General features: G+C 35.2%; 2 protein-coding genes across 3 annotated transcripts in view; one reads left to right on the top strand and one right to left on the bottom strand.

Annotated features, from left to right (window-relative positions):
• The window catches only part of LOC130903547 (dynein axonemal heavy chain 1-like), a 79,298-nt gene that overhangs the window by 24,793 nt on the left and 26,602 nt on the right, over positions 1 to 27,903 (top strand). The window contains exons 21-33 of one of the 2 annotated variants that reach the window (XM_057815707.1): positions 2,924 to 3,210; positions 3,277 to 3,455; positions 5,047 to 5,231; positions 6,712 to 6,950; positions 8,181 to 8,413; positions 9,304 to 9,414; positions 9,470 to 9,561; positions 19,259 to 19,413; positions 23,281 to 23,599; positions 23,655 to 23,868; positions 23,921 to 24,083; positions 24,351 to 24,469; positions 26,966 to 27,171. In XM_057815707.1, coding sequence (XP_057671690.1) covers positions 2,924 to 3,210; positions 3,277 to 3,455; positions 5,047 to 5,231; positions 6,712 to 6,950; positions 8,181 to 8,413; positions 9,304 to 9,414; positions 9,470 to 9,561; positions 19,259 to 19,413; positions 23,281 to 23,599; positions 23,655 to 23,868; positions 23,921 to 24,083; positions 24,351 to 24,469; positions 26,966 to 27,171 — 2,502 coding nt within the window. Of the gene's footprint in view, positions 1 to 2,923; positions 3,456 to 5,046; positions 5,232 to 6,711; positions 6,951 to 8,180; positions 8,414 to 9,303; positions 9,415 to 9,469; positions 9,562 to 19,258; positions 19,414 to 23,280; positions 23,600 to 23,654; positions 23,869 to 23,920; positions 24,084 to 24,350; positions 24,470 to 26,965; positions 27,172 to 27,903 lie in introns of both variants that reach the window. The other variant, XM_057815706.1, reaches the window with a different exon arrangement.
• Positions 14,238 to 15,651, bottom strand: LOC130903549 (neuropeptides capa receptor). The gene has a single exon (XM_057815719.1). It carries the CDS (start codon positions 15,616 to 15,618, stop codon positions 14,830 to 14,832), a length of 789 nt encoding a protein of 262 aa, XP_057671702.1. The 5' UTR covers positions 15,619 to 15,651; the 3' UTR covers positions 14,238 to 14,829.

The following is a 27,903-nucleotide window of genomic DNA, read 5'->3' as shown; positions in this document are numbered from 1 at the left end:
AAGAAACCTGAAACTAAGAACGTTTGAAAAGCACAGCCTGTTATATAGAACTTTCTATTAGATTAATTTTTTGTTTGAAATTTTTTTTCGTTAATCAATATTTTTCATGATAATAATTTCGAAGGAAGTTGGTGGGAAAACGAAGCTTTATTGGTGGATATAATCTTCAAGAATCGGAGGGCTCAATTGCCTTGATAAAGTCGATCGGTTGGATAATCCACGTACCTGTTTTGCGCGCTCTTTCCATGATCTACGATGACTCGCTTTGTAGTTCTGACAGTCTAAAACACTGATGTGTTTAACTGAAGGAGTTAGTACAACATACTAGGGGTAGATGAAGATTAAATAGCGACATTACGAATTGTCTCTAGTTCTTTAAGACGATTTGAACCAAATTACAATATACAATAATAGTGCGTGATTTTGTGCAGTTGATTTAATAAATACTAAAAGTACAAAAGGAATCTGATGAATTTTCTTTTATATTTCTGTAGTTATTTATCCGGAATATACTTTTTTAACTTTGTACACCGATTGTTACAAGATTTATATTGATTTTATTAATTTATTATAAAATAATTAGGCATCTACAACGTTCTGTTATTTAATTTCAATTAGTGTTACGTTAACGACAGTTCGTAGTCAATTAAACCTTATCTTGATTGATCTACTACAATTTAATTGACTGAAAATTGAAATTCCATGCAGTTATGGTGAAATATATCAGGTAAAATAAATTAAAAAATGTGTGTCGTCATTTTGACAGCATTCAATAACAATAACTGTTTTCTTTTTATTCCGAAAAGCTTGCACTGTTGCCAATTTTCAACATTTGTCACACTTTTGAAGACGGTGATCCAGCTTTTGTATTCCCAAGTCGAAGCGTGTTCTATCGAAGTATGGGGGATGAGGATTAACAGTACAACCAAATTTCGTCAAAAGATTCTGTGGAATCGAACATTTTCGTGAAAAAGCAATACTCAGTCTTCAGTCGTCATCTCTGGCGATTGTGGATTGATTAATGGTTAATGTATCACGATATCTGTCTGAATTTCTTGTTTTTTCCAGGTTGCATTAAATCTTACGCCGATTAGATCCCAAAACACAATCAATTGCCGTTGATTCTTCACTTGTGTACTGTACAGTTGTGATATTTATCCTAGCACCTTTGCGCGAAACTGTAGCTCATTGGAAACTTTACTTTGGGTGGTTGAGCAATTTGATACCAATTCGTTTCTGTTTCTATCTTGATCTTATAAGTCCATCTAATATTTGGGAATTTGACGCCACATGTATTATCCTTGTCGTCTAACCATTGTTAGTTCTTTTTACTAGATGGATTTGAGTCTGTAGATTACGTCTATGCGACTAAATGCTATTACAGAAGCTTGTCTAATAATCAATAGCTAATAATCGACGGCATAATTAACCGTATTACATCTTGTAGGCCGTCGATGCCAAACTCAGATTTATAGATTTTAGTTAATGCATCAAGTCGCGTCTCTGGAAGGAAATTGTTAACTTTGATGTGTCTCATAAGGATCGTGATGAAAATTTATTGTCATATGCTCGAAAATTGACACGAAAAACTCCGTTTCATGGTTTAAATACTCCGTTTTATGGCATCCTGGTGATGCCGACAATGATAATAGTGTGAATTTATGAAATTATAATATTTCCTTCAGTTTTAAATGAATGTACAAAGCTATAAATCAATCCGACGTTGTGATGTGCTCGAAAATCGAGTCTAAAAACTCCGTTTCATAGTTTAGAGATTCCATTTCATGGTATCCTAGTAATCCTGGTAGAGATAAGTGTCCGAATTCATGAAATTATTGTATTTTCATCAATTTTTGATGAATTTAGGAAGTTTTTGTTTATTCAAACGTTGTAATATGTTTAATACAGTTTAAAGATTCCGTTTCATGGTATACTGGTGATGCTGACAATGATAATGGTATGAATTTATGAAATTATCATATTTTCATTAGTTTTAAATGGATGTACACAGTTTTAAATAAATCCGACGTTGAGATATCTCGAAGATCGAGTCTAGAAACTCCGTTTCATAGTTTAAATATTCCATTTCAAGGTATCTTGGTTATCCAAGATATTATGTTGGGATAATATAGTTTAAAGATTCCGTTTCATGGTATACTGGTGATGCTGGCAATGATAATGGTATGAATTTATGAAATTACCACTTTTTTAAGTACTAAGTCGTCGAAATTTGAGTTTAACTATAAATATATACAAGGTGAATTACTGAGACTTGATACACTTAGAATTTGTATTTGGAGTACGACCCTGGTAGATCAAATATATTGCTACATTTCCAAATATAAATAAATGAAAATTGTCATAAAAAATCTTCTCAACATACTGATTCCATTAATGTGAGATAAATATTCAAACAAACGTTCTTTTAAATAAAAAATATATTTCGTAAACAAGATGAAAATAACAAAAACTGTTTTCACCCTGATGAATGATGAATAAATATTATGACGATATATAAACAGAATTTATCCATTTATTTTATTTACTAACTGTCATTTTAAATGACGAATCAAGAAATTACTTACGAGTTGAAAGCCTGTCTATCAAAATTGATTTATTTCAATTTTTTATTGTAAACTATGATACTATTCTAGAATATAACCTTAAAAAATTCTGTTAAATTTTTTGTAATTCTTTTACACTATTTCCTAATGCTTTCGAAAGTAATTTCTCGCTTCTATATGTGGTTTAATTAAACTCCGAGGAATGTGTACAGATAAATAAAATGCGTAGGTAGATACCCCATAAAAATTGTATTACTACTGACAGGGCCGTATCCAGGAACATTTGAAATAATAAAAATCGTATTTCGCGTTTTATCTTTCTAAATTTCGACTGCCGTTCCATGTTTGTTTTTCTTTAGGTGCTTCAATGGCCCGGCCAAGTGGTCATAGCTTGTAGTCAAACCTTTTGGACGGCCGGTGTTGAAAAGGGTATATTAGAAAATGAATTGAATAAATTTTTTACTGAAACGATGTTGGTCAATCTGGATGACCTGCGAAGTTTGGTGAAAGGCAAACTTACGTTCGTCCAAAGGGAAATTCTATCTGCCCTTATTGTAATCGAGGTACATTCCAGGGACGTAACGCAAAATTTGATCGATTTAAAAATCGAAAACGCCAACGATTTCGATTGGATAAGTCAATTAAGGTACGTACGTGAAAACTCATTCTATCTAGTTTTAACATCAACTCTATGGTATTTACGTGATTGCAGATATTATTGGGTTGAAGAGCAGATGAAAGTTAGAGCTGTGAATGCGGAATTTTCGTACGGGTACGAATATCTGGGTAACAGCGGACGTTTGGTGATAACTCCTTTGACAGATAGGTGTTATTTGACCTTGACTGGAGCTCTTCATCTCAAATTCGGAGGTGCTCCTGCAGGACCAGCAGGTATTTTACACTCTTTCTAATCGTGGAGACAATTAATAAACATTGTCTCTACGTTCTTAATTTATTTACATATTAAACACTACAAACTTCTAGAACAAAAAAAAGCACAATAAATAAATACTTTCTTAGAAATTATTTAAAAGAAACACTGAAAATAAACCGTCTGATATAATAAAAAGGCGCGTCCACCATTTCTGAAAAGTAGATGAAAGGCGCCGCGCGAATTCGCCTAGTTTTAAAATACCATTGTAGCTGAACAGCCAGTTGTAATGATTTAGCCCGATATCAAAATGTCCAACATTCATATTTACGATGAAAAATTCTCGTACTTAACACATTTCTTAAGGTATCTCGGAAAAGATGAAAGATATCGATATCGGGATCACGTTTGTATTACTTTTTTCCCTGAAGCTTGAATACCGGAGTTCCAACCGGACATTGCTAACTAAGACTCCACACCGTGGACATCACGGACGATCATGAATGCCGTTGGTACATGCGAAACCGCAGCAAACTTCACAACTTCACTAAAGATATCAAAGGGTTCAAGCCGAAGCGCCTGATTGCCTTCTCAAAGGACATTGGCCCCTGGTAACTTCTAGTAGGGCACGACGGGCCTATCTGAAGGTCTACGTGCTCAACGGCTCCTTGGGGGCGCAATGTAACTATGAACTATTTCCAACCTTCAAACCATAGTTTGAAGTAGAAATCGGTCATTGTAGATTTTTTGGTTTATTCTCTATTTCTGCCAATTAAAAACATGAACGGCGACAATTGGAAATAAAAAAACTTATTACTTAACATAAAGCGAAAACTTGCTCATTTTGCAATGTTTCATTAAAATATATTAATTGTTCTACCTGCGACATTGTTTTAACCGAACGCGTTCAGTTATTGATTGAATTTGTAGCTAAATTCACAAATTATATAATTAGAAATTTTCCTTTAAGAACAATTAAATCAATATCAACTTTTTTTCTATACAAACTACGATCTCTGAAAGTTATTTACATTTTCTAACGTAGTCAACCTGTAGAAAATGAAAATATCTCACTTACAAGCGGAATTTTGAGGTTAAGAAGCAAGAAAAAGTCGCTAGCGGCCAGATCTAGTGAATACGACGACATAAAAGACAAGTTAGCACGAGGATGTATAATTGGTCGGGTGATCTGACCTTCAAACTGAACGGTACGATCAATCGATAAAACTGCGTGTACGACCAGAATCTTCACGTCTTCATTGAAGAAGACGAAAGGTCTCGTGGGTCCGTACTTCTTTGAGGGTCGCATGACGGACCAGAGTTATCCGGAAATGCTCGAAGATTGACGTGGCCCAATGAACGACGATCCAAGCGGGTTGGAGCTTAATGTTCCTTTTTGGAGAATTCGTTGAGTTCGTGACCTGATTTCTTCTTGAGGGTTCTTCGAATTGACCATTCGCCAACTGCAATCGAAGAAGAATTTGGAACTCTTCGTGGACATCTTGACGTGCTTCGCTGGACCGGATGATTTGATCAAGATGGACATCAATTTGAACACTTTCAGTAACCATTTTTCGATGTTGTATTTTCTAAAAATTATATTATTTAAAGGCACTGGTAAAACGGAAACGACCAAAGATTTAGCGAAGGCCTTCGCCATACAATGTGTAGTATTCAACTGTTCCGATCAATTGGATTTCATGGCCATGGGGAAATTCTTCAAAGGTTTAGCGAGCTCGGGAGCTTGGGCTTGTTTCGATGAGTTCAATAGAATCGACATCGAAGTTTTGTCAGTGGTAAATAAAATTTATCATTCAAGTATTTATTTTTAATAATTATTTTCAAGATTTCGACACATGGATAACCATAATCCAGTCCAGAATTCTCTCCATCGTGTAGGCGGCCTTCTTTCTGGTTTGCTCATTGCGTCTACTACCTTCCAATCTCTTTATAAGTTTGTTCGATCTATATTCTGCTTGACTGCCTGTAACAATTTGAGGGTCCTATCCTTCTTTTCACCCCTTTTACTTCCTTAAGCTATTTTTTACGTAACAAGCAAGCACAAGATTATTAAATTCTAGTAGTTCGAGTGGTGTCTACCGTGTGAAGATGCCTTTAACTTCTGCAGGGAAAAACGTGCCTTGGTAGCTGATTCCACTTCTCCAAAGGAAGGAATCCAAATAAATCGACTTTCTGGTCGTCTGTAGACGAACTCGGTGCTCATGAACCATGTCTATCTGTCAAGTAGATATTGCCAAAGAAGTTCAGAGGATAGTTCGATTGGTGAAGACGCTTTGAACTTCTGTAGGGAAAAACGTGCCTTGGTAGTCGATTCTACAAGTTTGCACTTCTCCAAAGAAAAAAATCCAAATAAATTGACTTTCTGGGCGTCACCGAACTCGGTGCTCGTGAACCATGTCTGCTTGTCGAGTACTTGGTGCAAATGGTACTCTAGGTGGGATTGAGCTAGACAGCTAGGAGGAGGTTCTGCTACTAGTAAATCAAAATCTGGTTAGCTAGCTTTCAGCTGTTCAAGTTTCTGCTCACTTCTGGATCGTCTAAAAGTCTAATTGATCTTTTCTGTATTGAATCGAGCATCTTCAGGATATGCTTGAGAATCGAGCTCCAAATGTGCGTGCCTTATTCCAAATAAGCGCCCAGTATATAGCCTTGAGTTCTTAGAGAGGAGTTGTTGTGGAGCTGCTTTAGCTTCAAGCTTCAGCATCTAACAAGCGAATTTGCTGCGTTGGTGATAGTTTGTGTCCAGATAAGACAAAATTCCGAGCTGCAGTACCAGTTTTCTGGTAATGGATCCTAACCATCTTGTTTTTCATGTTCATAATATTTGTATCATTTGTATATCTCCAGTTACCTTCTGCCATTTTTATACTCAAATCTTTTCTTTCTGTTGAAATTCCTTCTTCGCCATCTCATAGTTAAGTTATTCGACAATATCTTGCTTATCTGACATCGACGCGACTTGCGAAAGATCTATTTTGAGTCAAGTGTATATCTGGCAGCTATTTTCAATATTTTTCCAATCATTTTCAACCAAATCTTCTCCACGTAGCAAAATTTTATCTATATAATGAATGTTTCCACGTTTGTGATCGAATTTTAAGTACCTGGGGCGAATATTTTCGCCAAGGGACACAATCTGACGATAAGTTTTTAACGAGTCACAATAAAAATCGTCGAACCAATATCTGTAGTTATTTTCTAACGAATAAAGTGACGAATAGAATTATCCATTTCTATATATTTTCTATCGCGTAGGTCGCTCAACAAATAACAACGATACAAAAAGCTCAACAGGCCCGTTTGGAATCGTTCTTTTTCGAAGGAACGGAAATCGCTTTGAAAGATTCTTGCGCCGTTTTCATCACAATGAATCCCGGTTACGCCGGAAGAACAGAATTACCGGATAACCTCAAAGCTCTATTTAGACCAGTATCTATGATGGTGCCGGATTATACGTTGATAGCGGAAATTTCTTTATTCTCTTTCGGTTTCAGGTAAGTAACAAAAGGAGCGTTATCAGTCTTTAATACTATTGAAATTTATTTTGAATTGTATACGAGGTGTTTTGAAAAATATAGTAAACGGATACATTTAGTTTAAGTAGAGTTGGAACAAATTGGAACCAGTTGCGAGAGTTGTGTTTGTAGTCGATGAATATATTATTGAAATTTTGCACCTAATTGATATAAAGTAGCGGAAAAACTGATAAAATGTTAAAAAGTATGTCTATTTTTATGAAATTATTCTCGATAAATCGTCTAGGTCTCGTTTTATAGAAAATATTAACTTGAAAGGTATTTGGAAGTCTCCTGATCGATTTAAAAAATGGAAAAAGAGGCCGTTCCAAGAAGTACCTGACCTCACCTTGAGATGATAGTAGTTGCTTGAAAAATACCATGGAAATCGAGCAAAAAAGGACGCATTTGGCTAAGAATAAAGTGTTGTTTCACCAGCTCACACATATGGTGCAATGGTCAAAATTAATAAATTTAAGTTTGAGTTGCTATCTCATATACCCTATTTGCCAGATTTAGCCCTTTCGAATTATTTACTGTTCTCAGACTTGAAAAAATAGCATGGAATTCACAGTATATTGCATTATTTCAAAGTTTTATTAAACCAAGTTTCAAACTTACCAAATCAGGATGTTCGACTTCCTCCTGAACCTTTGGCCTTGTATATCTTCCTTCAAGGTCCAAGACCCAACTCCATAGAACAGGACAGAAATGACGTACCATTTCAGCGTTTGATTGTGACTATCCAAGGCGGTTACTCCAAAATGTCTTTGTCTTCTGAGTGTAGTTTTTCTGTGAAATTTCCTGCCATTTTGAACTGCGGAATCCACTCGGTTAACGAAAAATCATCGTCGGAATTAAACTCAGGTTCGGTTTTCACTTTATCACTCGTAGAATTGGTACAGAGTGTCGTTTAGTTGTGGGTATCACTTCTTTCCAGGTTCCAGATAAGAAATTTACTACTTGAGGCATGCAAGAAAAAGTTTTGTCCTCAAATTCATCAATAACATCTTCTGTAATGACTTTTAATCACATTCTGGTGTATTGGCTGTAGAAATAAACGTCAGTCCTTGTTTATGTACCTCGTGGTTCCTTTATCGCGTTCTTCATGCGATTTTTCTGTTTTTTCTTCCATAATAATTTGACATAAATTCGTCTAAGGATCATTTTTTCCCAAAAAATGTTGCGATATTGAAAAAATTTTTTCAGTAACGCTAAGAATTTAGCGAACAAAATTACAACAACGTTCAAATTGAGTTCGGAGCAATTGAGTAGTCAAGATCATTACGATTTTGGAATGCGAGCAGTTAAAACGGTCATAGCCGTAGCCGGCAATTTGAAACGGGAACACCCCGATATGGACGAACGACAAATTGTATTGAGAGCTCTTTTGGACGTCAACGTTCCCAAATTTTTGAAGGACGATTTAAAACTATTCAGCGGTAAGTTAACTGAAACTGACTCTTCAAAAACTATTCAGCGGTAGGTTTACGGAAATTGTTTTTTTTTTCAAATTATTCAGCGGTAAGCTTTCGGAAACTGATTTTTTTTTAAATTATTCAGCGGGATGATTACGTAAACTGATTTTTTTAGAAATTATTCAGCGGTAAGTTTACTGAAACTGATTCTTTAAAAAGTATTCAGCGGTAAGTTTACGGAAAATGATTTCTTAAAAAATTATTCAGCGATAAGTTTACGGAAACTGATTTTTTTTAATAGTATTCAGCGGTAAGTTCACGGAAACTGATTTTTTAAAAATTATTCAGCGGGATGATTACGTAAACTGATTTTTTTAGAAATTATTCAGCGATAAGTTTACGGAAACTGATTTTTTTAATAGTATTCAGCGGTAAGTTCACGGAAACTGATTTTTTAAAAATTATTCAGCGGGATGATTACGTAAACTGATTTTTTTAGAAATTATTCAGCGGCAAGTTTACTGAAACTGATTTTTTTTAAAAATTGTTCAGCGATAAGTTTACGGAAACTGATTTTTTTAATAGTATTCAGCGGTAAGTTTACTGAGCGATTGTCAAATATGGGGGTATCCAACGCGAACAAATATTTCTGGCAGTCAAATGTTCATTCAATGTTGAATTTATGCGAGTGAAATTAATGCCCAAGTATGTCTCTTTCTCACAGTATGTCATATGACGATCTTGTAGTATCAGTTTATGTATCGCATCGAAGCTGATTTTTGGACGACCTAACACGGTGGCTCTATATTGTGTTTCATCACCAATAGTCGAATCGATTTGATCAGCGCACTGCAGTTGGTTTAGAAATAAGTCTTTTTTCTTCATTTATTGTACCAAATATTTTTCCTTTCAAGGCATAGTATCGGATTTGTTTCCTCGAATGGTCGAAGAGGCGGTAGATTATGGAAATCTCGAAAAATCTATAAGAGCTTCATCGATTGCTCTCGGTTTACAAGACGTGAACGGTGAGATTTTAATTTCCAGTTTTGTTGTTGTTTTTTCTCCAAATTTTCCTTCCAGAATACGTGAAAAAAGTCATCCAGTTGTATGAAACTACCGTAGTTCGACACGGATTAATGTTGGTAGGTCCGACAGGATCAGGAAAGACGATGGTAAGTTTGATCTTTAACCTTACATTCAGCGGTATTTACTAGAAGAAATTATATCGAGAAAACTGTGTATGACAAATGACAGATGTCAAAATACTGTTGACATTTCTCCTCCTTGGAACAAAAATCAAATTTTTTCAGTATTACCTTGAAGGGATACTAACAAATATCGTTATAGACTGTTTTTTAGGCCACTCGGTATTTTCATTTGAATGTTGGGCGATCGTAGAAAAAACTCGACAAAAAGAGTAAATAATTATACAACTAAAATTTGGTTTTCAAAAGAACTTTTACCATAAATGATTCTGACAGGGAATTTGAGTTGACACATTTTGGGAAAATAAACAAAATTTATTTTTGTACATTTATTTTCGTATTTTACAATTTCTAAAAAAAAACATTTCACAATTGGAAGCCCGGAGTTCTATTTGGGAAACAAAAAAGTTTTTTGAAAATATCACTGACGAATGTCTTTAAGCACATTCTGAAGGCTTTTCCGCACATGGTGTATAACAAAAAATTAATACTGAAATTGGTGTAGTATAAAATCATAGCTAATTGTTGGAGACACTCGAAATAAATACGAAAGAATCTTATTTCAGCAATACCTTCGAAGTAGACGCAAAGTCTTACCAAATAGCTGCAAAAAAAAATTTTTTACAGTCGCGCGTAATTTTTTCGAGGCGTGTCCATAAAATAAGGTTTCCAACGAATTTTCACAATGAAAAATATGTTTATTGACATTGAATAATTCATAACCTCGTGTTAATTGATGTCTTCTGATGTCTATTGGCGTCTATTGAGGTCGAATCACGTCAATTCATGTATATTCAGGTCATTTGGCGTCTACTTTTGTCAGATATTGTAGATTAACAATCCATTAAAGTCTATTGATGTTTTTTAACGTCGATTGAAATCGATTCGCGTCCGGCAATGTGCGTATGCGCGTTGTCGTGATGGAAACTCACTCCATTCTCCTTTAATTTTGAATCGCGCGTTGAAGTCTGACAGTCGAGATCCGCATCAACATTTCATTTCTCAGAAGATACTAGCCATCACTGATGGCAGATATAATTTGATCCAACTTCTTCAATTTCGGCGAGATGGATGTCTCCACCGACTATGTGTCTCTTTTGGATCCGTGTGTCAGAAAATGGATCCTGGTCTTGCCTCTAATTACAACACTATTCAAAAATCTGTTTCGTAAACATGAAGAAATTCGCTAGTCGCTTCCACGCGTTGCCGTTTATTGGCAAATCCTGAGCGGTCTCTCAAAATAAAGTGGATTCAGGATTTGTTGACATCAATAATCGTTTCGTCGAGATTTCGAATCATCACGTTTCGACCTTTCGGTATTGCTTATTCCACTTTCCACGATTCGTCGTGGATGTTTATATGTCCATCTTTGGACAGGAACGTTTTTGGCGCACAAAAAATGAATTCCAGGGCGTAATTCGTACATACAAGAATCAACTAAAAGATTTATCTACCACAAGAATGAACGTTATTATCATTCGCAGCTCCTAGGGAACCTTGTTTTGTGGACTACTACCCTCGTATAGTTTTAGATGAAAAAAAAAAGATATTTTTCATAGTTTATTTCGTCAAATTTAATGGAATTATCCATGAAAACGAAAACTAATAAATGAACCTCAAATATAAACCGGAATTTTTTAATAAATGCGCGAAAAATTTAGTGTCGTAGTAGTGGTTGGACTAGATGCTAGGCTGATATGTTAACGAAGCATAAAGAACAGCGGGGATCACTTAACCTCACTTTTTAGTGTACTTATAACCACAAGCGAGTAGGATGTATAAGCGTTGTAAAATCCATGGAAATTTATTTGAGGGCGTCTTCAAGATTCAACATGAAGGTTGTTCCGTTTCCGAAAAGATCGAAGAGTTATGACCGATTTGCTACACCCGCGACGCCTCAGAAGTTTTTCCGAAAAACAGTTTGGGAGATCTACGCAGTTCTGTACGTGAACCGCGAAATTTCAGCCGAGACTTTTGAATTTTGAGCTGAAATTTACCACAGATGACACTTGGATAGACCAGTTTACTGCGGGTCAATACATAGGAGGAAAAAAGACAAAGACGCGGCAGTTTAAGCGAAAGTTACAATGTCAACGGTGAAGGGAAACGTGGACACGAAAATAGTAAACGCAGTATTACAGTAACCGTCTAAAAAACACGTCGAAACTTATCTACAGATCAAAACGACTAGATATTTCAATCCGTATAGCGATATTGCTGTAAGATAATGTCAGACCGTATACAGCTCGGCTTACAATGGAAACTTCGATCGAATTGGGTTAAGAAACACCCTCCTGTGATTATTATTTATTTGGGTTGTTTAATAGAGGTACTAGGCGAACGGCGATTAGAAAGTAGGTTGTCTAGAGCGTAAGGGAGACTATTTAGTAAAACTGTAAGAAATTTCAGCTTAATAATAAAATTTTTTAAACCAAAATATATTCCGGTTTATATTTGAACCACCTACGTGATTAAATTGAAATTGGTATTCGAATAGATATAATTAAATAGATAATAAAGTAGAAAATTTCGTAAATCTCAGGTATATACTAACCTTGGTAAATTTAAAGCTATAAACACCGAAGATATTATTAACAACATCCTGTTTATGCTATTTTGGCTACAAGACGTGCCGTGCTTTATCCGTTTCTCGTAAACTGAAACAAAGTTACCCTTAAAACTTCCCTATTTTTCTGATATTATTCATATATAAACGCCGATTCATAAACTTGACTGGTGACGTTTGACGTTTGACAACCTAATCATAAATTTGACGTTAACTTAAAAATTTTCCGGTTTTTATGGACAATAACGAAGATTTTTTTTTATTGGGAGCATACGGATGTGATTGGATCTTTTCTATGGTCTCGACGAACGGTCGATGGAAAAATTCGTTTATGTCGAAAAACACTAATTGCAAACGGTAACTTGTGAATTGTAACTGTGAACAAACGTCAACGACAAACGGAAGATCAGGTTTAATCGATTTTAGTAGAAATATCGATTCGAATCTTATATATTGAATAATTTAGATGTTACTTTTGGAAGACACTGTATACTACAATCGAATTATAGGAAAAAAACATGAAAAACCCCTTAGAAAGTGCGTAATTTGTATACAACAATTTTTTATTTTTTAATTACATTTAAGATAAACTGAGTTGTAAGTTTTTTGAAATATGATATACGTGGTGAGGTCCATAAATACTTGGCGAATGACATGATGCAAGACGCAATTGAAGACATGCGCAGAGTCTGATTATTTCACGCACTTACAACTTACAACTTACAATTGTTTCAAACTTGTATTGATCTTATTGGAAAACATTGAAGCCTTATCCACTACGCAGCAAATTGAAACTTGTCTCTAACACGTACTATAGGTGGTCAAGAACTTATGGAATGCACCACGTATATGCGCCGTTTTTTTTTAAAAAAATCGCATTTTACGTCATGATTAAAACCTCAATATGAAAACTTACCAATTTTCGTGATTCTTTGTGTTTTCATGATATTTTTATTACAAATCACTTTTTCGGATGGAAAATTCGTTGGCGCCGTCATTTCCTGATTATCCTTATATTTTTTTGACGATGTATTACTCTGAAAAAAAATTTTAAAACTAACTTGAACCACCCTCGTATTATATATCTATTAAATGTAATGGATTCAAGAAAAATTTAAATGAAAAATTCATTTTATGTAATTTCATTCTTCTTCTTTTAGTTCGAAATTTTTCTTTTTATAGTCCATTTTAATGAAAGATGGTAATAAGACGTTGAAGCATTCGTAATCCACAAGCACATCACTTCTTTTAATAGACAGTTGAAATATTTTTCCATTTTCGTATGAAATAACATTTATATAAATATATACGGTACACATCACTCAACAAATCGTGTGATTAACTAAGAAAAACACACATTTTATTGTCAAAAATTGTTTTTATTCATTATCAATCATTTCAACGCTTCTCTAACTTCTCTAGATTCATCTTTTGCCTCAAAATCAGTAGTCACTGGGTGCCAGATCTGGTTTATACGATGGATGAAGAAGCAATTCGTTTTCTTCGACATAGGTGGCCCTTTTATCTTGATTTTTGCATTCAAACGATCCAACAATTCTTTATAGTTTTGGAAATAGTCGATGAACAACATTCCATGCGCTTCGCGAAATACTGAAGAACCACAACCTTCCCAGCTGACTGTTGTGGCTTCGAACCTGGTTTACCGACTGCAGTCCATTCAGATGATGATCATTTTGATTCAAGAGTAAAATGATGAGTCCCGTTTCGTTCATTATACCAAAAAAACTGATTTAACACGTTGTTGTTTTTTATCGATTGTTAGTAAACGCGGTATCCGCTTTTTCATGGTCAGGTTAGGTTCACAACCTCAGATATCTCACGTATTTTCAATTTACTATCAGATATAACCAATTCATGGACTTTTTTCGGAGTAATCATCTCAATTGGACGATCAGAACATTCACCATTATCGGTGTTTGTACTACCGCGTTTAAATTCAACAAAACAATAAAGAATGGTTCATTTTTGAATCAATTGCTGAGTTTGTACAGTATCTTTTTTTCATCAAGACGCAATATTGAAATGTCATAGTCTTTTGAAGGTCCATACTTCATAAACGTCATGGACAGACATGGTTAATGAACACTGAGTTCGTCTATAAACACCCAGATTGTTAATTGATTTGGATTTCTCTCTTTGGAGAAGTGCAGGTCTGTGGAATCGGCTACCAAGGCACGTTTTTTCCTACAGAAGTTCAAGGCGTCTTCACCAATTGAACTAATCTTGTGGAGCTTGCTTTTACATTATCCCTCGACAGACAGACATGGTTCATAAACACCGAGTTCGTCTATAAACACCTAGAATGTTGATTTATTTGGATTTCTCTCTTTGGAGAAGTGCAGGTGTGTGGAATCGGCTACCAAGGCACGTTTTTTCCTACAGAAGTTCAAGGCGTCTTCACCAATTGAACTAATCTTGTGGAGCTTGCTTTTACATTATCCCTCGACAGACAGACATGGTTCATAAACACCGAGTTCGTCTATAAGCACCTAGAATGTTGATTTATTTGGATTTCTCTCTTTGGAGAAGTGCAGGTCTGTGGAATCGGCTATAAAGGCACGTTTTTTCCTTCAGAAGTTCAAGGCGTCTTCACCACTTGAACTAATCTTGTTGATCTTGCTTTTTATGTAAAAAATAAAAGAATAGATCTACTTTACCTGTGAAGAACTATCTCGATAAGTCTCGAATTCTTTGGTGTTATTATCATCGTCGTTATCCAATCGTTTTTGCATGTACTTTTTCAATTTGAATAAACTCCTGGCGATCATAGCGTTCATGGCAACTATCAAAATGACAGGTATTATGAGAGTCCCCGCGGTATCTAGATAATTAAAAATTTCCATAAAATCGTAATATTTCGGTTGCAATCGACATTCGTTATCGATAACGTCGGTTATCCAAAAAGCGAATAAATACAAAATGAAAGCCACGACGCTGAGTCCGATTACGATTTTTTTAGCCCTGTTAGCCGTGCATATGTACGGTTTTTTCAATGGGTATTTGACGGCTATAAATCGTTCCACGGTGAACGCCACTATCAACCAAACGCTTATAAAAGAAAATACGTACGTTAAATATATGAATATTTGACAAAAACCGCGTTTGTTATATAAATTGAAAACGTTTTTCGAATAACAGAACAAACAGAACAAATAACCCGAATCCGCCATAGATAGAGCCGCTAAATAATAACTCGAACTCCTCAATTTCAATTGGGTGCAAAGTAATACCAAACAAGATAAAAAATTACCTATAAAACCCGATATTATTATAACAGGTAGATAATAGATATCCAGAAAAATCAGATATGTCGCGAAAACGTAGGAACCGTTCTCGCAGGAATGTTCGTAATAAAATGATTCGTTCGGGGCGAATTCCAGTTCATCGGCGTAAAGTAAATTTCGCGTCGGTTTGACGTTTGAATGCGCCGGGAGCATTTTTCCCGATGTGAATGTTGCGAAAACGCGTGGAAAACTGAATGGTCTACACACACAAACAGAAGGTTAAGTTGGTATGCGTGTGCGTGTGTGGAAAAAGGCGTAGGGAGTAACGCAAAATATGAAATATTGTTTGGAGGTACTCGATCTTCTCTAATTACACTGTTCGACAAAAAAAGCGAGAATACATTGTGATAAAATATATACAAATATGAAAATATGGGAAAAAATAATTTCAATACGTCAGGTTTTTATGGTACATTTATATAACCATAATCATTGGTGAAATTTTTGATATTTATTAGAAAAAAAAATTTCACGTTTTTTTAAATCGTACGAGGATATATTGAAAAATTCTTAGTCTACTATAGAACCAAACAACATTTCAATGTCAAAATATTTTAGTACTCAACATTTTCTCCTCTTAATTGGATATATTTATTACAGCGAACCTGCAACGTCTCTAAACCTTTCAAGAATGTTTCTTCTTGCTCTGCAAATCAGACATCCACAGCTTTTATTACTTCCTCGTTGGAAGAAAATTTACGACATTTAAAACTTTTTTTTCAGTTGAGAAAAGAGATGATAGTCGGACGGTGTCGAATCTGATGAATAAGAGGGGTGTTCTAGTAATTCAAACCCTAAATCGCGAATTTTTTGCATGACAACATGAGATTTGTGTGCAGGGGCGTTGTCCTGCAAAAGCAAACCATCTTTGGAGAGGTTTTGCGTCTTTTCTCTTTAATTTTTTCCCGTAGTAATGTCGAATAGTAATCTCCAGTTATTGTTCTACTCTTATCCAAAAAATACAATACCAAAAAACCGAGGCAAGAACTTTTCCAGCAGATTTTTGGACACGAAACTTCTTAGGTCTTGGAAAACCAGAGTGTCGCCATTCCATCGATTGTTGCTTTGTTTCTGGATCGTAGAAATGTACCCAAGTCTCATCCATAGTAACAATTCGGTTTAAGAAGTCTACATCGTTTTCGAATCGAACACAGGTCGAACGCTTGCACGCTTTTGGTCAACATTCAAACATTTGGGGATACATTTTGCAGCAATTTTTCTCATGTCCAAATTGACGTGAACTATATGATGAAAGCGTTCGTTTGAAATATTCAGAGCTTCTGATATCCGTTTTAGCCCAATTAGACGGTGTGATAAAATCATGTCATGAATTGCATCGATATTTTCGGGAACTGACATTGAAACTGGCCTCCCCGTTCGGTCATCATCTTCAATGGAAAATTTACCTCTTTTGAAGCTTGCAGTCCAATATTTAACGGTTACATACGAAGGACATTGATCACCAAGGGTATTAAGAATATCTTCGTAAATCTGCTTATCTCTTAACCCTTTTAAATACAGGTACTTGATGATGGCTCGACACTCCAATATTTCGATTTTCATAATTTCGGTGGACATCTTTTTTCTTTTAGTTTTTTGCGTAACTCTGGTTTACTTTTTTGAGATCAAACTTCACACTGACACTTCTAATAATTTAGTGTTCGTTGCTATGGTAACGCATTATTTTGTTTATGCATGGAACTGGTCTAGGCTAACTAGATATTGATATATTGAAAACATTTATAGTTTACATCTAATAAACATGCATCACATCTATTAACAATGAAAAAAAATCACTTTAAATATCAATTAGCTCTACTTTTTCCTTTTACGAAGGATTGCACTTTTTCTTTTTAAAAAACCAACAGTAAACACCCATCATGGTCGAATCTAATTGTCCTGTCTTGGTGGAACTGACAGTTCCAAAATTTTCGGAAAAAAAGTCATATCGAAATGAATTTTCAATGACAATCGAGTACCAAGGGATTTGTAGACGTTCATCAACTAACTGTTGGTAGTTTGGATCCATATTGTTGCCCAAAAACTCCTTCAGTACACTAACAAACGCCCTTCGTGCAGGATCTGTTCGTTTTGCAGGTTCCTCTGTATCAGCTCCTGAGTGGGAACTGCCAGCTGTTCATTCATCTCTTTGGTGGTCGTCCGGGTTCGCTTTTCCCTATCCGTTTCCCCTTCGAGTACGATGCGTTCCCCGATGTCAGTGTTTCTGATTCGATCTGAATATACTTTTTACACCAAAATTAACAATTATACTGTCTGACACGCGTTTCGATAACCAGGTAAACTGTTTACCTTCAGTCTCTGAAGACGATAACTTGGTTATCGAAACGCGTGTCACACAGTGTAATTGCGAGTGGAATAAATAAATAGTGTGTTCACTATGAATATCGCCAACGGTTCCAGAAATTCCAACTCAGTTCTGATTCGATCTACTATTTGTTTTAGTCCTGAGCATTTTCATTTCGGTTACCCGAAGCATGCTTTTCGTTTTGTTGGTTTCCTCTCTGATACAAGCAGCCCGATATGGCAGTCGCTTTGTTGATCTGGCTTCTTATGTCCTTCACTGGGTCGTGATAACTCGACAGGTCTATACCCAAGTATTTAAATTGTGAGATTTTGTCCTCAACTACCAGCTTACATCGTACGGGCTCTTTCACAAATATAGCAAAATATGTAAGAAGTTTTGCGGCGCGCGTTCGACTAGACATTTTCGTTTTTGCACTATGAACAGAGAGAACCACTTACTATGAAACTTTTTCGGCCATAAAATTTACCGATATTAACCGACTCTTTATAAAATTCCCTGCTAATGTAAACAGGGATAATATGGTTATTAAAAAATGGTACGTGTTAGGACTTAATAAATATTTTTTCTATTATTATGGTCAATTTAGATATTCCCATCAAGCTGACGAACAGTAAAATTGTTTAAAATACAATTGAACATAGAATTTGAATGTTTTCCATCATTTCCGTGTATGGAAAAAATTTTTATTCAAGGTCAAAGGTCAAAAAATGAGTTTTTGGAAATTTTCAGCAAAACGGTGAGTTTTATCATAAAAATACTTCTGATAAAAATTGTAGATTATAAAATTATCTACAAAAAACTTATTTTCCTACAAAGATTTTTTAATAAAACTCTTTGTTCAACTCGATAAAATTTATGGTTTAGGAGATATGTAGATTATTAGATCTACCTAAAAAAAATATTATTAAGATGTTTTTTTACATCGTTTAGGAAGTTGTGAGTGGTTCTAACGTGCATTTCTTTACAAATTTCACTCAACATGGGTGGAAAATCAATTTGGAGAAATTCTAAGTATCGTTAACCATTCAGGTTATTATAAAAAAAATATGGACCTTCTAAATTATTATTGAACTGTACCGTATCGATAAAACCGTCTCGTGTGAAACCAGCTTCATTAGTAAGCAGTATTTTTTCAAGTATTTTCAATAAATAATTATTATGATGATAATTTATTTATCACCCAGTATTATTTTTACATCATCTACTATCTCCCGAACGCTCTGTATATATTGCAGTTCCTGCTGAATTTTTATTGACAAATAATTTGTGGAGTGAATGTTTTGAAATGTTTGGATGTAATTTCGAGCACAAATTTGGAGGTTGGTGTGATAATTTGATCCATGGTGGAAACTCAGTTTTTTCCTATGGGAAGACAATCTAGAATAGAAAGGTTTGCCGGTTCTGGGTTATATTTAATCTTTGTTAATAGTGGTGCATAGGAAAATAATATTATATATTATTATTTAGTGTTACAAAATTTTGAAAGATGCTATGACCAGTTTGAAAGGGGAACCTCAACCGAGCGGTTATCCATTCCAACCTGTACACACGTACGTACTCAATCCCAAATCTATTACTATGGGTCAGCTCTATGGAGAATTCGATTTGCAAACTCACGAATGGTAAGTCCTGCATATATTTTTCGTACATTATTACAACTATTTCATCATAAGTCATCGAGGATTTTAACTTTTTTACCCTTTCAACCATGTGCGAAAATTTGGTGCTGAACCCTTTCAAAATTCACTTGGTGCAAAAACTGAAGCTTCGCGGTACTGAAACGAGGCTTGATTTCGTTATCCAGGTGATTTAACTCTTTCCAACATTTACCAAACCGCATTTGTACGAAGCTTCTTACTTTTTGAAGATGAAAGGAGACGCGGAGTGAGTTCAGAGCGTTATTTGCAGATGTTAGATGACTTCTTCGTACCTCAACTGCAAAACTTTAATGGTTATAACCAAATAACAAAGTTCCAACAGGACGGAGCAGCTTCGCGCACGTCCAATAGATCTCTGCCATGAGTTGCTAGAATTCAGTAAAATAAACTGACCTCCACGTAGTCCCGATTTAACATCTATGGAGTTTTTCCTATAGGGTTGTATAAAATCTAAAGTTCACGCTAACAAATCGACTTTATAACCATCACGGGCTGCCGTGTATGGACATTGTTAGTTTTGATGCAAGATTTTGCTTTTAACTTTTGGTTTTCACCTCGTAACTGAGATACTTGATGGCAATGACGTTTGGTTAGGTCATAATTGATGACAGACGTACCAGCATCTCGTGAGATGTTTTTTTGTTTATTTATGGTCCTATACAAAGCTGTCAAATATTTGTTTTTGAAACAACGTACTATGCAAAAAATATTATCTATTGAAGCTGCTGACGTTATGTAAGACCCGTCGAATGGAATAATCAGACAATTAGACATTTCAATTTCAAATTTCATTATACAAATAATTGAAATGTACATTCTGTTCAAATAAATTTAATACAATGAATTAATTAATAATACCTCGATGCAAAATATAGAAATTAAAGTGGTAGAAGCGAATTTTTCGATGTCAACAAAAATTTAACGTTTAGACGAGACTGTATATAGTGAAATGCCACTAAACTTGAGGAATACAGCCTGACAACGCTGCATTTCAAAATATGGTCATCTTTGTAGTAGTGAACTCTAGCTTGAGTCATTGCGTGCATTTGGTGTAGATAATAATTAGGAGGGAGGAGGAGGGAAAGAGATAAAGATGCCAGACGAAAGGAGAATTCGAGAGAGAAAAAACGAAAGGGGGAAATATTAAAAGAGATCGGGAAACCGATAGAAAGATCCGGGACGAAGAAACGGTATAGGGGTCGAAGAAAGAGGTGAGAGAGAAGAAGATTGGGAGACGAAAACGCAAAGATTGAATGAGAAACAGCAGGAGATCAAGAAAATAAAGCGAAGATGTTGAGAAAGAAAAATAAGATCAAAGAGAAATGATAAAGAGATTTGTAGGGGCGAAGAAAGTGTGAAAGACAGTGAAGAGTAAAGATTAAAGAACAAAGAGTGATATATAAATATAATAATAGGGAGGAAGGTGGAGAGAACAAAAAAGTTATGAAGAGAGAAAGGGAGAAAGATAAAAAAAGATAAAAAAGGGAGATCCAGGAAGAACTAATTGGGATAGGGAAAGGAAGGGGATAGAGAAACAAAAAAGGAAAGATTAATTAGTAAGAACAAGAGATTAAGAAAGTAAAAGGAAGATATTAAGAAAAGGGGAAAGATTAGAAAAGGTAAAAGAGAGATCCTTGAAAATGAGATTATATAGGGGACGAAGAAAGGGGTGAAAAAGAATATTTAGAAACAAAAAGAGAAAGATTGATCGAAAATCAAGAAAGTATAAGATAAATATTGAAAAAGAAAGATAAGATCGAAGAAAAACGATACAAAAATGGAAAGATTAAGTGAGAAAGACAAAAAGAATATAAAAGTAAACGGAAGAAAGAGAAAAGTGGGGATTAATTGAAAAGAGAAAGAAGAGATAGATAGAAACGATGAAGAGACTAGTAGGGGGTGAGGAAAGTGTGAAAGACAGCGAAGGGGAAAGAGAAAAGAAAAAATACTAATATGTAAAGATAGTAATAACGGGTGATTGGAAGAGGAAGATCAAGAAAGTGAAAAAAAGAAGAATAAAGAGAAAATTCAGGAGAAAAAGAAAGTTGTTTGAAGAGAATGGAAGCGAAAGGGAAATATACGAATAAGGAATAGGAGAGATTGGGAAAGAGGACGAATAAAGGATGAAAAGGAAGGAGACACTACAAGATAAAATTTATAGCGGTACTTATTTATATGAATTTTAGTTTACGATCAAGTTTTGCTTTTTTGCGAGTTTGAACTCAGTAAATTCGAAAAAAAATTTCGTTTCTTATTTGGAATCACACAATTTCAACGAAATTTTTACCTAACGTTATAACTTTGACCTGATTCGGTTTGAATCTGATAAAAAATAATAAGAGTAAAAAAATCGTTTCAATATAGTCGATTTCAGATGGATTCATCGTTTAAATGTTTCACATCGATATACCTGGATTCTTTACGCGAATTCATAATGCATGAAGGCCTTTTAGAGAGGCAATAACTATACTAAATCCGATAGTCAACTAATACGTAAAATGCAATACTGATAGACCCGTATTTGAACGTTCAAAATCAAAAATATCTCACAGAACTTTGATACAATGAATTTCCAATACTATCGTTCAAACAGTTGAAGCAAATACGCATTTACTATACAGGGTTGAGGGTAGATAACTCGATTACGAGATTCGCTAATTAAGTCTTGAGATATGGCAACACTGATGTGAATACGTCAAAACATTTTCGACGTAGATTAAACCGTGTTTGTTTGGCTGGTTAGGTCGTCCAAAAATCGGCCGTTGTACGCCAAATCTATCAAAACTTCGAAACTGTCTTTGTTTCGAAATAACTAGACATAACCAGAAATATCGATTCTGAATGATACACCAACATTTGTTTGCCAAAAGAAATCATTAATTCGCCCAAAGCATGCGCGTTACCGAATCGTTTAACAGTGTATTAAATTTCCTAAAAATGGGCTCTGTTGCCGACGCGCCGCATTCAGAACGAACGCTGGGGTTAGTTGAGTAGCCGAACCAATCTGTACAACGGCTATCGGGAGATTTTCAAATATCGCATCGAAAGAGCCGAATCATTCTCCACCAAGACAATGCGAGTTCTCAAACATCAGTCCAAACAGTCAAAACGTCGAAATGATTGGGTCATCCGTCGTACAGTCCGATAGTATCTTCTTATTATCGTAAATCAAAGATAGATGGCGAGGTCAACGTATTTTCTATCCCTAAAGAAGCGTTTGATCGAATGTTCAATTTACATGTAGGATTTTACGAAAAGGTTGTTTAGGAGGTTTTTCTGTCGTGTTTGTCCTTGTCGAATGCTTGGGAGATATCTAAGTTAGCAATCGAACAGTTTTCTTTATCTTCAAAAGATTGTTTGACTTGCGCTCCAAAAACTAATTATTGTACTAGCAGGTAATGGACTAATTCAAGTGTAAGATGTAGTTTTTTCAAAAAATTTTCCTTTATCAGGGATTAGTTTGATTTGGGGTACCTCCCGCAAAAGTTATGTTGATTATTAGAACCCCTTAATTGATGTTCCCTCAAGGTTTTGTCAGCACCAAATGCTTTATTAATATTTCAATTTGGTTTACGGTGGAGTAGGATTTGAAGGCTTGTCCAAAATGTTTGGAAAATAGTTTACCTTTAGTTTGGTTGCTTTTTTTTCCCACTGAACTTCAGGAATATTAAAAGGATCTGTTAGTTGGATTCTATTCAGTTTTTTATCTAATTAAGTACTTAGGGTAGATCTGTAATCATAATTTAAATGAAATTGATATCGAACATGATAAAGTTATCAAAAAATATCGTTTATTTTTTGAAAAATTATGATTTCTACATCGTATTTCAGGACGGATGGTATACTTCCTTGCTTAGTACGACATGGTATAAATGCGCCGAACAAAGATAAACGTTGGTACATTTTTGACGGACCGGTAGACGCCGTGTGGATCGAAAATATGAATACCGTATTGGACGATAACAAAAAACTTTGTTTAAGCAGCGGGGAGATAATAAAATTGAGAGATACCATGACGATGATGTTCGAAGTGGCAGATTTAGCTGTCGCTTCGCCGGCAACCGTATCCCGATGCGGGATGGTGTATTTGGAACCGGCGGTTTTGGGATTGGATCCTTTCGTTAAATGCTGGTTGAAGAGGTTACCAGATGTGAGTCTGTTTTTTTCTACGATATCATCGGCAGTATATTTGATTCGTTTTACAGCTTGCTAAACAATACGAAAAAACTTTCAAGACTTTGATTGAATTTTACGCGTTGCCCGCCATAGATTTTGTTAGAAATAATTTGAAAGAGATTTTAACTTCTGTCGATTCGGCCATTTTGACTTGCTTTTTACGGTTATTGGATTTTCGATTGGGTCCTTTGGCAGGGAGAGATAATAAACCCCCACCTGCGCAACACTTTTTGGAACTGATTAGTAAGTAAGGGAAGATTAAAAATTTTCATTTTTGATAAATGATTTATTTCAGAGGGACTGCTGGTACCTTGGGTAATATTTTCCGTTGTGTGGAGTATTGGTTGTACGTGCGATAATAATGGAAGGGTTAAGTTCGATAAATGGATCAGGGAAAAAATACAGGAGAGGAAAGACGGTCCCGTTCCTCCTTCTACATCTCTCATATATGATTTCACGTATGTTCGTTTTTTAAATAAATATTTCTTCTACTTCTGGTTCATATTGTTACCATTAACTCGCCCAAAGCATGCGCATCACCGAATTGTTTAACAGTGTTTTAAATTTCTTATAAACGGGCTCTGTTACCGACGCGCCGCGTTCAGAACGAACGCTGGGGTTAGTTGAGCAGCCGAATCAATATGTAGAGCAGCTATCGGTATATTTTTTGGGATTTGGACATTACTATCTAATACTATTTATCGTAACATGTTCTTCATCAACAGATTACACGATGGAGGCTTCACCGATACTACTAGTGACGGTAATCCTAGTCCCCCAACATGGATAAGTTGGATGAATAATATCGAAGAATATAAAATAACAAAAGATATGAAATATTCTGGTGAGTGAAAGTTTTCTAGTATCGTAATTGATTGATAAATTTTCGCTATCACTTTTCTTATAAGCTGAAGCTGATACATGGTCGACTTAGTTGCCCATCCGGATCATCTAAGGGTTTCCAAGAAATTTCTGTAGTAATGTTTGAATATACAACTCGTTCAGATCTCGTAGCTAATCACACTGGGATCACCAAACCCACCAAGAATGAGTTCTTGGTGAAGTAAAAATTATAGCTATCACATTTCTGAGTAGACTGAGCTAAAGCAGCGCACAAAAATTGTCCTTCCGTCTGTCTACTGCCCCTCTAAAACGACTAATGTCTCGTACTATAACCGAACACGATTATCCAAGACGCCATCTTCTTCATAGACGATCCAGAATGCCTTTGGTGCATAGAGGAGACATAAATCACTCGTATGGGGTTCAAACAAACTCCTTCAAGTTCGCCAGTGACGTTGAAATGTTCTTTTATAAGGTGTTTATGCCAATATGCCAATAACCACATAATACCTAAGGCTGTTATTAGTTGTTAGACATGAAGCATTTAAAGGCGATGAGGATCACAGAAGGTTCTCAATGACCAAGATGCAAAGGTGATGAGGAAACTCCAATCAACGTATCGTTTAACTGCATTTTTCCCTGGGTATATTCTGAAGGAGAATCTGTACTTCGAGCAGTGAATTGTTATTCAGAGAGCCCCGGAAAACTAGCTTAATAGCTAAACCTTGAGAAACAAAAATATTTTTTTAACCAAACTGATTTTCTGAATTTTGTACTCAATCTCCAACGATCGCTGTAGAACTACTCCACTTTTTTACCCAGATCTTTCTATTCCTCTTGAAGTAAATTTACTGAAATCGCCAAACTTCAAGAATTGGTATTGAGCTTTCTCTTCGTTGAGGTTTGTTTTATTGATGGATTGATCGTTAGATTGAGCGAATTGATCATCTATGGCTGTGGAGCTGTCAAAAGGAGAAGACTTTTTCGCCTCAATCTATCAGTTCTTCTACTAGATTCTTTGAGCTTTACAGAAACGCTTTCTCTTCGTTGGGGTTTGTTTTGTTGATGGATTCATCGTTAGATTGAGCGAATTGATCGTCTAAGGCTGTGAAGCTGTCAAAAGGAGAAGATTTTCTCGCCTCAATCTATCAGTTGTTCTACTAGATTCATTGAACTTTAAAGAAACGCTTTGTCTTCCTTAAGGTTTGTTTTGTTGATAGATTGATCATTAGATTGAGCGAATTGATCGTCAAAGGCTGTGAAGCTGTCAAAAGGAGAAGATTTTCTCGCCTCAATCTATCAGTTGTTCTACTAGATTCATTGAACTTTAAAGACACCCTTTGTCTTCCTTGAGGTTTGTTTTGTTGATAGATTGATCATTAGATTGAGCGAATTGATCGTCAAAGGCTGTGAAGCTGTCAAAAGGAGAAGATTTTCTTGCCTCAATCTATCAGTTGTTCTACTAGATTCATTGCAATTTACAGAAACGCTTTCTCTTCGTTGAGGTTTGTTCTGTTGATGGACTCATCGTTAGATTGAGCGAATTGATCGTATAAGGCTGTGAAGCTGTCAAAAGGAGAAGATTTTCTCGCCTCAATCTATCAGTTGTTCTACTAGATTCATTGAACTTTAAAGACACCCTTTGTCTTCCTTGAGGTTTGTTTTGTTGATAGATTGATCATTAGATTGAGCGAATTGATCGTCAAAGGCTGTGAAGCTGTCAAAAGGAGAAGATTTTCTTGCCTCAATCTATCAGTTGTTCTACTAGATTCATTGAACTTTAAAGACACCCTTTGTCTTCCTTGAGGTTTGTTTTGTTGATTGATTGATCATTAGATTGAGCGAATTGATCGTCAAAGGCTGTGAAGCTGTCAAAAGGAGAAGATTTTCTTGCCTCAATCTATCAGTTGTTCTACTAGATTCATTGCAATTTACAGAAACGCTTTCTCTTCGTTGAGGTTTGTTCTGTTGATGGACTCATCGTTAGATTGAGCGAATTGATCGTATAAGGCTGCGATACTGTCGTTGACATTATTCTAATTAACAGAGAACGTTTAGGGAAATATATTTTGTTTTAATATTAGAAATAGTCTGAATATTATAGTAATTACGTCGCAGTACATGCAATGTAAAGTAATTAACAAGGCTTTGGAACGTTTCTCTGGATATTCTGTTGAAACATCGATTATCGTAACAAGCTAAAATGTACAAGGTTATTCATAAAACCAACTATGTTTTTTTATTGAAATAATTAATATTAATTAAAGAAAATATTATTATTAACTATATAGAGACCATTCATTAACTCTTTAATATTTTCTAGCCGTTTATACAAAGATTAAAGTCAAGAAAATATAATTTTTCTGTGCTGATGAGGCGTAATATTACCAAAACCTGTCAATAAGTTACGCATTTTAATTTTCTGTTGACTTCCATGCATATTTAGTGATGTCTACCGATTTTGTTTATAATTCTGATAAAATTTTTGGTAAATTAGATATCGAAGTGCCGACTGTGAACAACGTTAGAAATGCCGAATTAATTGGTATGCTATTGTACAATGAAGATAACGTTTTAGCAGTTGGCCCAACAGGTACTGGAAAAACTCTGACAGTTATCGGAAAATTGAGTAAAAATATGCACAAGAAATTCATTTGCGATTTCATCAGTTTTTCCGCAAGAACCACCGCAAATCAAACCCAGGTAATAAATTAATTTTTCAAACAATTAACCATCTTGATCTTGATCTTGAGTGAATTTTTCAAAATTGCAGTAAGGTCTATTTGTGAAGTTGACATATTTTTGAATAATCTTTGGAGATGAACGTATTTTTGAAATAGGAACTTTTTGTGTGGTTATTCTAATTAGAAACTTTGTATATGGTTCTTAGGGGTTGATTCGACATGTTTTGGGCATAAACTTTTTTCCAGTTTTTGAAAAAGTATCATTTTCAATAACTCAGAAGAGCTAAGCTCGATAAGAAAATAGGATATTTTGAGAAAACTGAAAGGAATGATTGAGTTTTTGATATCATGACAAATAAAATATTTGGAGGTTTTTTGGGGGGAGAAAATACACTTTTGGAAATCAATTTTTGGATGAGAGAAAAGAGTCTTTTCACATAAGAATCAAACTAATACTTTTAGTAGGTGAAACTTGGGGGGTACACGCCTTTTTAAAAATGCATTTTTTGGGGGTAACTTGATGACAAAACAAACTCGACTTTGATGAAAACTCAGCAAGTAAATACGCGGTGAGTTCTTGGGTTTATTTAGGGAAAATTATATTTATATATATTTATAATCTATAAAGTTTTTGGAGGTAGACACCTTCCAAAGTTTTTTCCGTAGATAACAGCGTAGTAAATTTCGGGGTTTATTCAGAAAGAATTAGACGCATTTTTTAAGAAGTTTTTGGAAGAAAAACGTCTTGTTA

This window comes from Diorhabda carinulata, chromosome 2 (assembly GCF_026250575.1).
Source record: "Diorhabda carinulata isolate Delta chromosome 2, icDioCari1.1, whole genome shotgun sequence".
Lineage (NCBI taxonomy): Eukaryota > Metazoa > Arthropoda > Insecta > Coleoptera > Chrysomelidae > Diorhabda > Diorhabda carinulata.
Note: the sequence above shows the minus strand (reverse complement) of the source record. Positions and strands in the feature narration are given on the sequence as shown.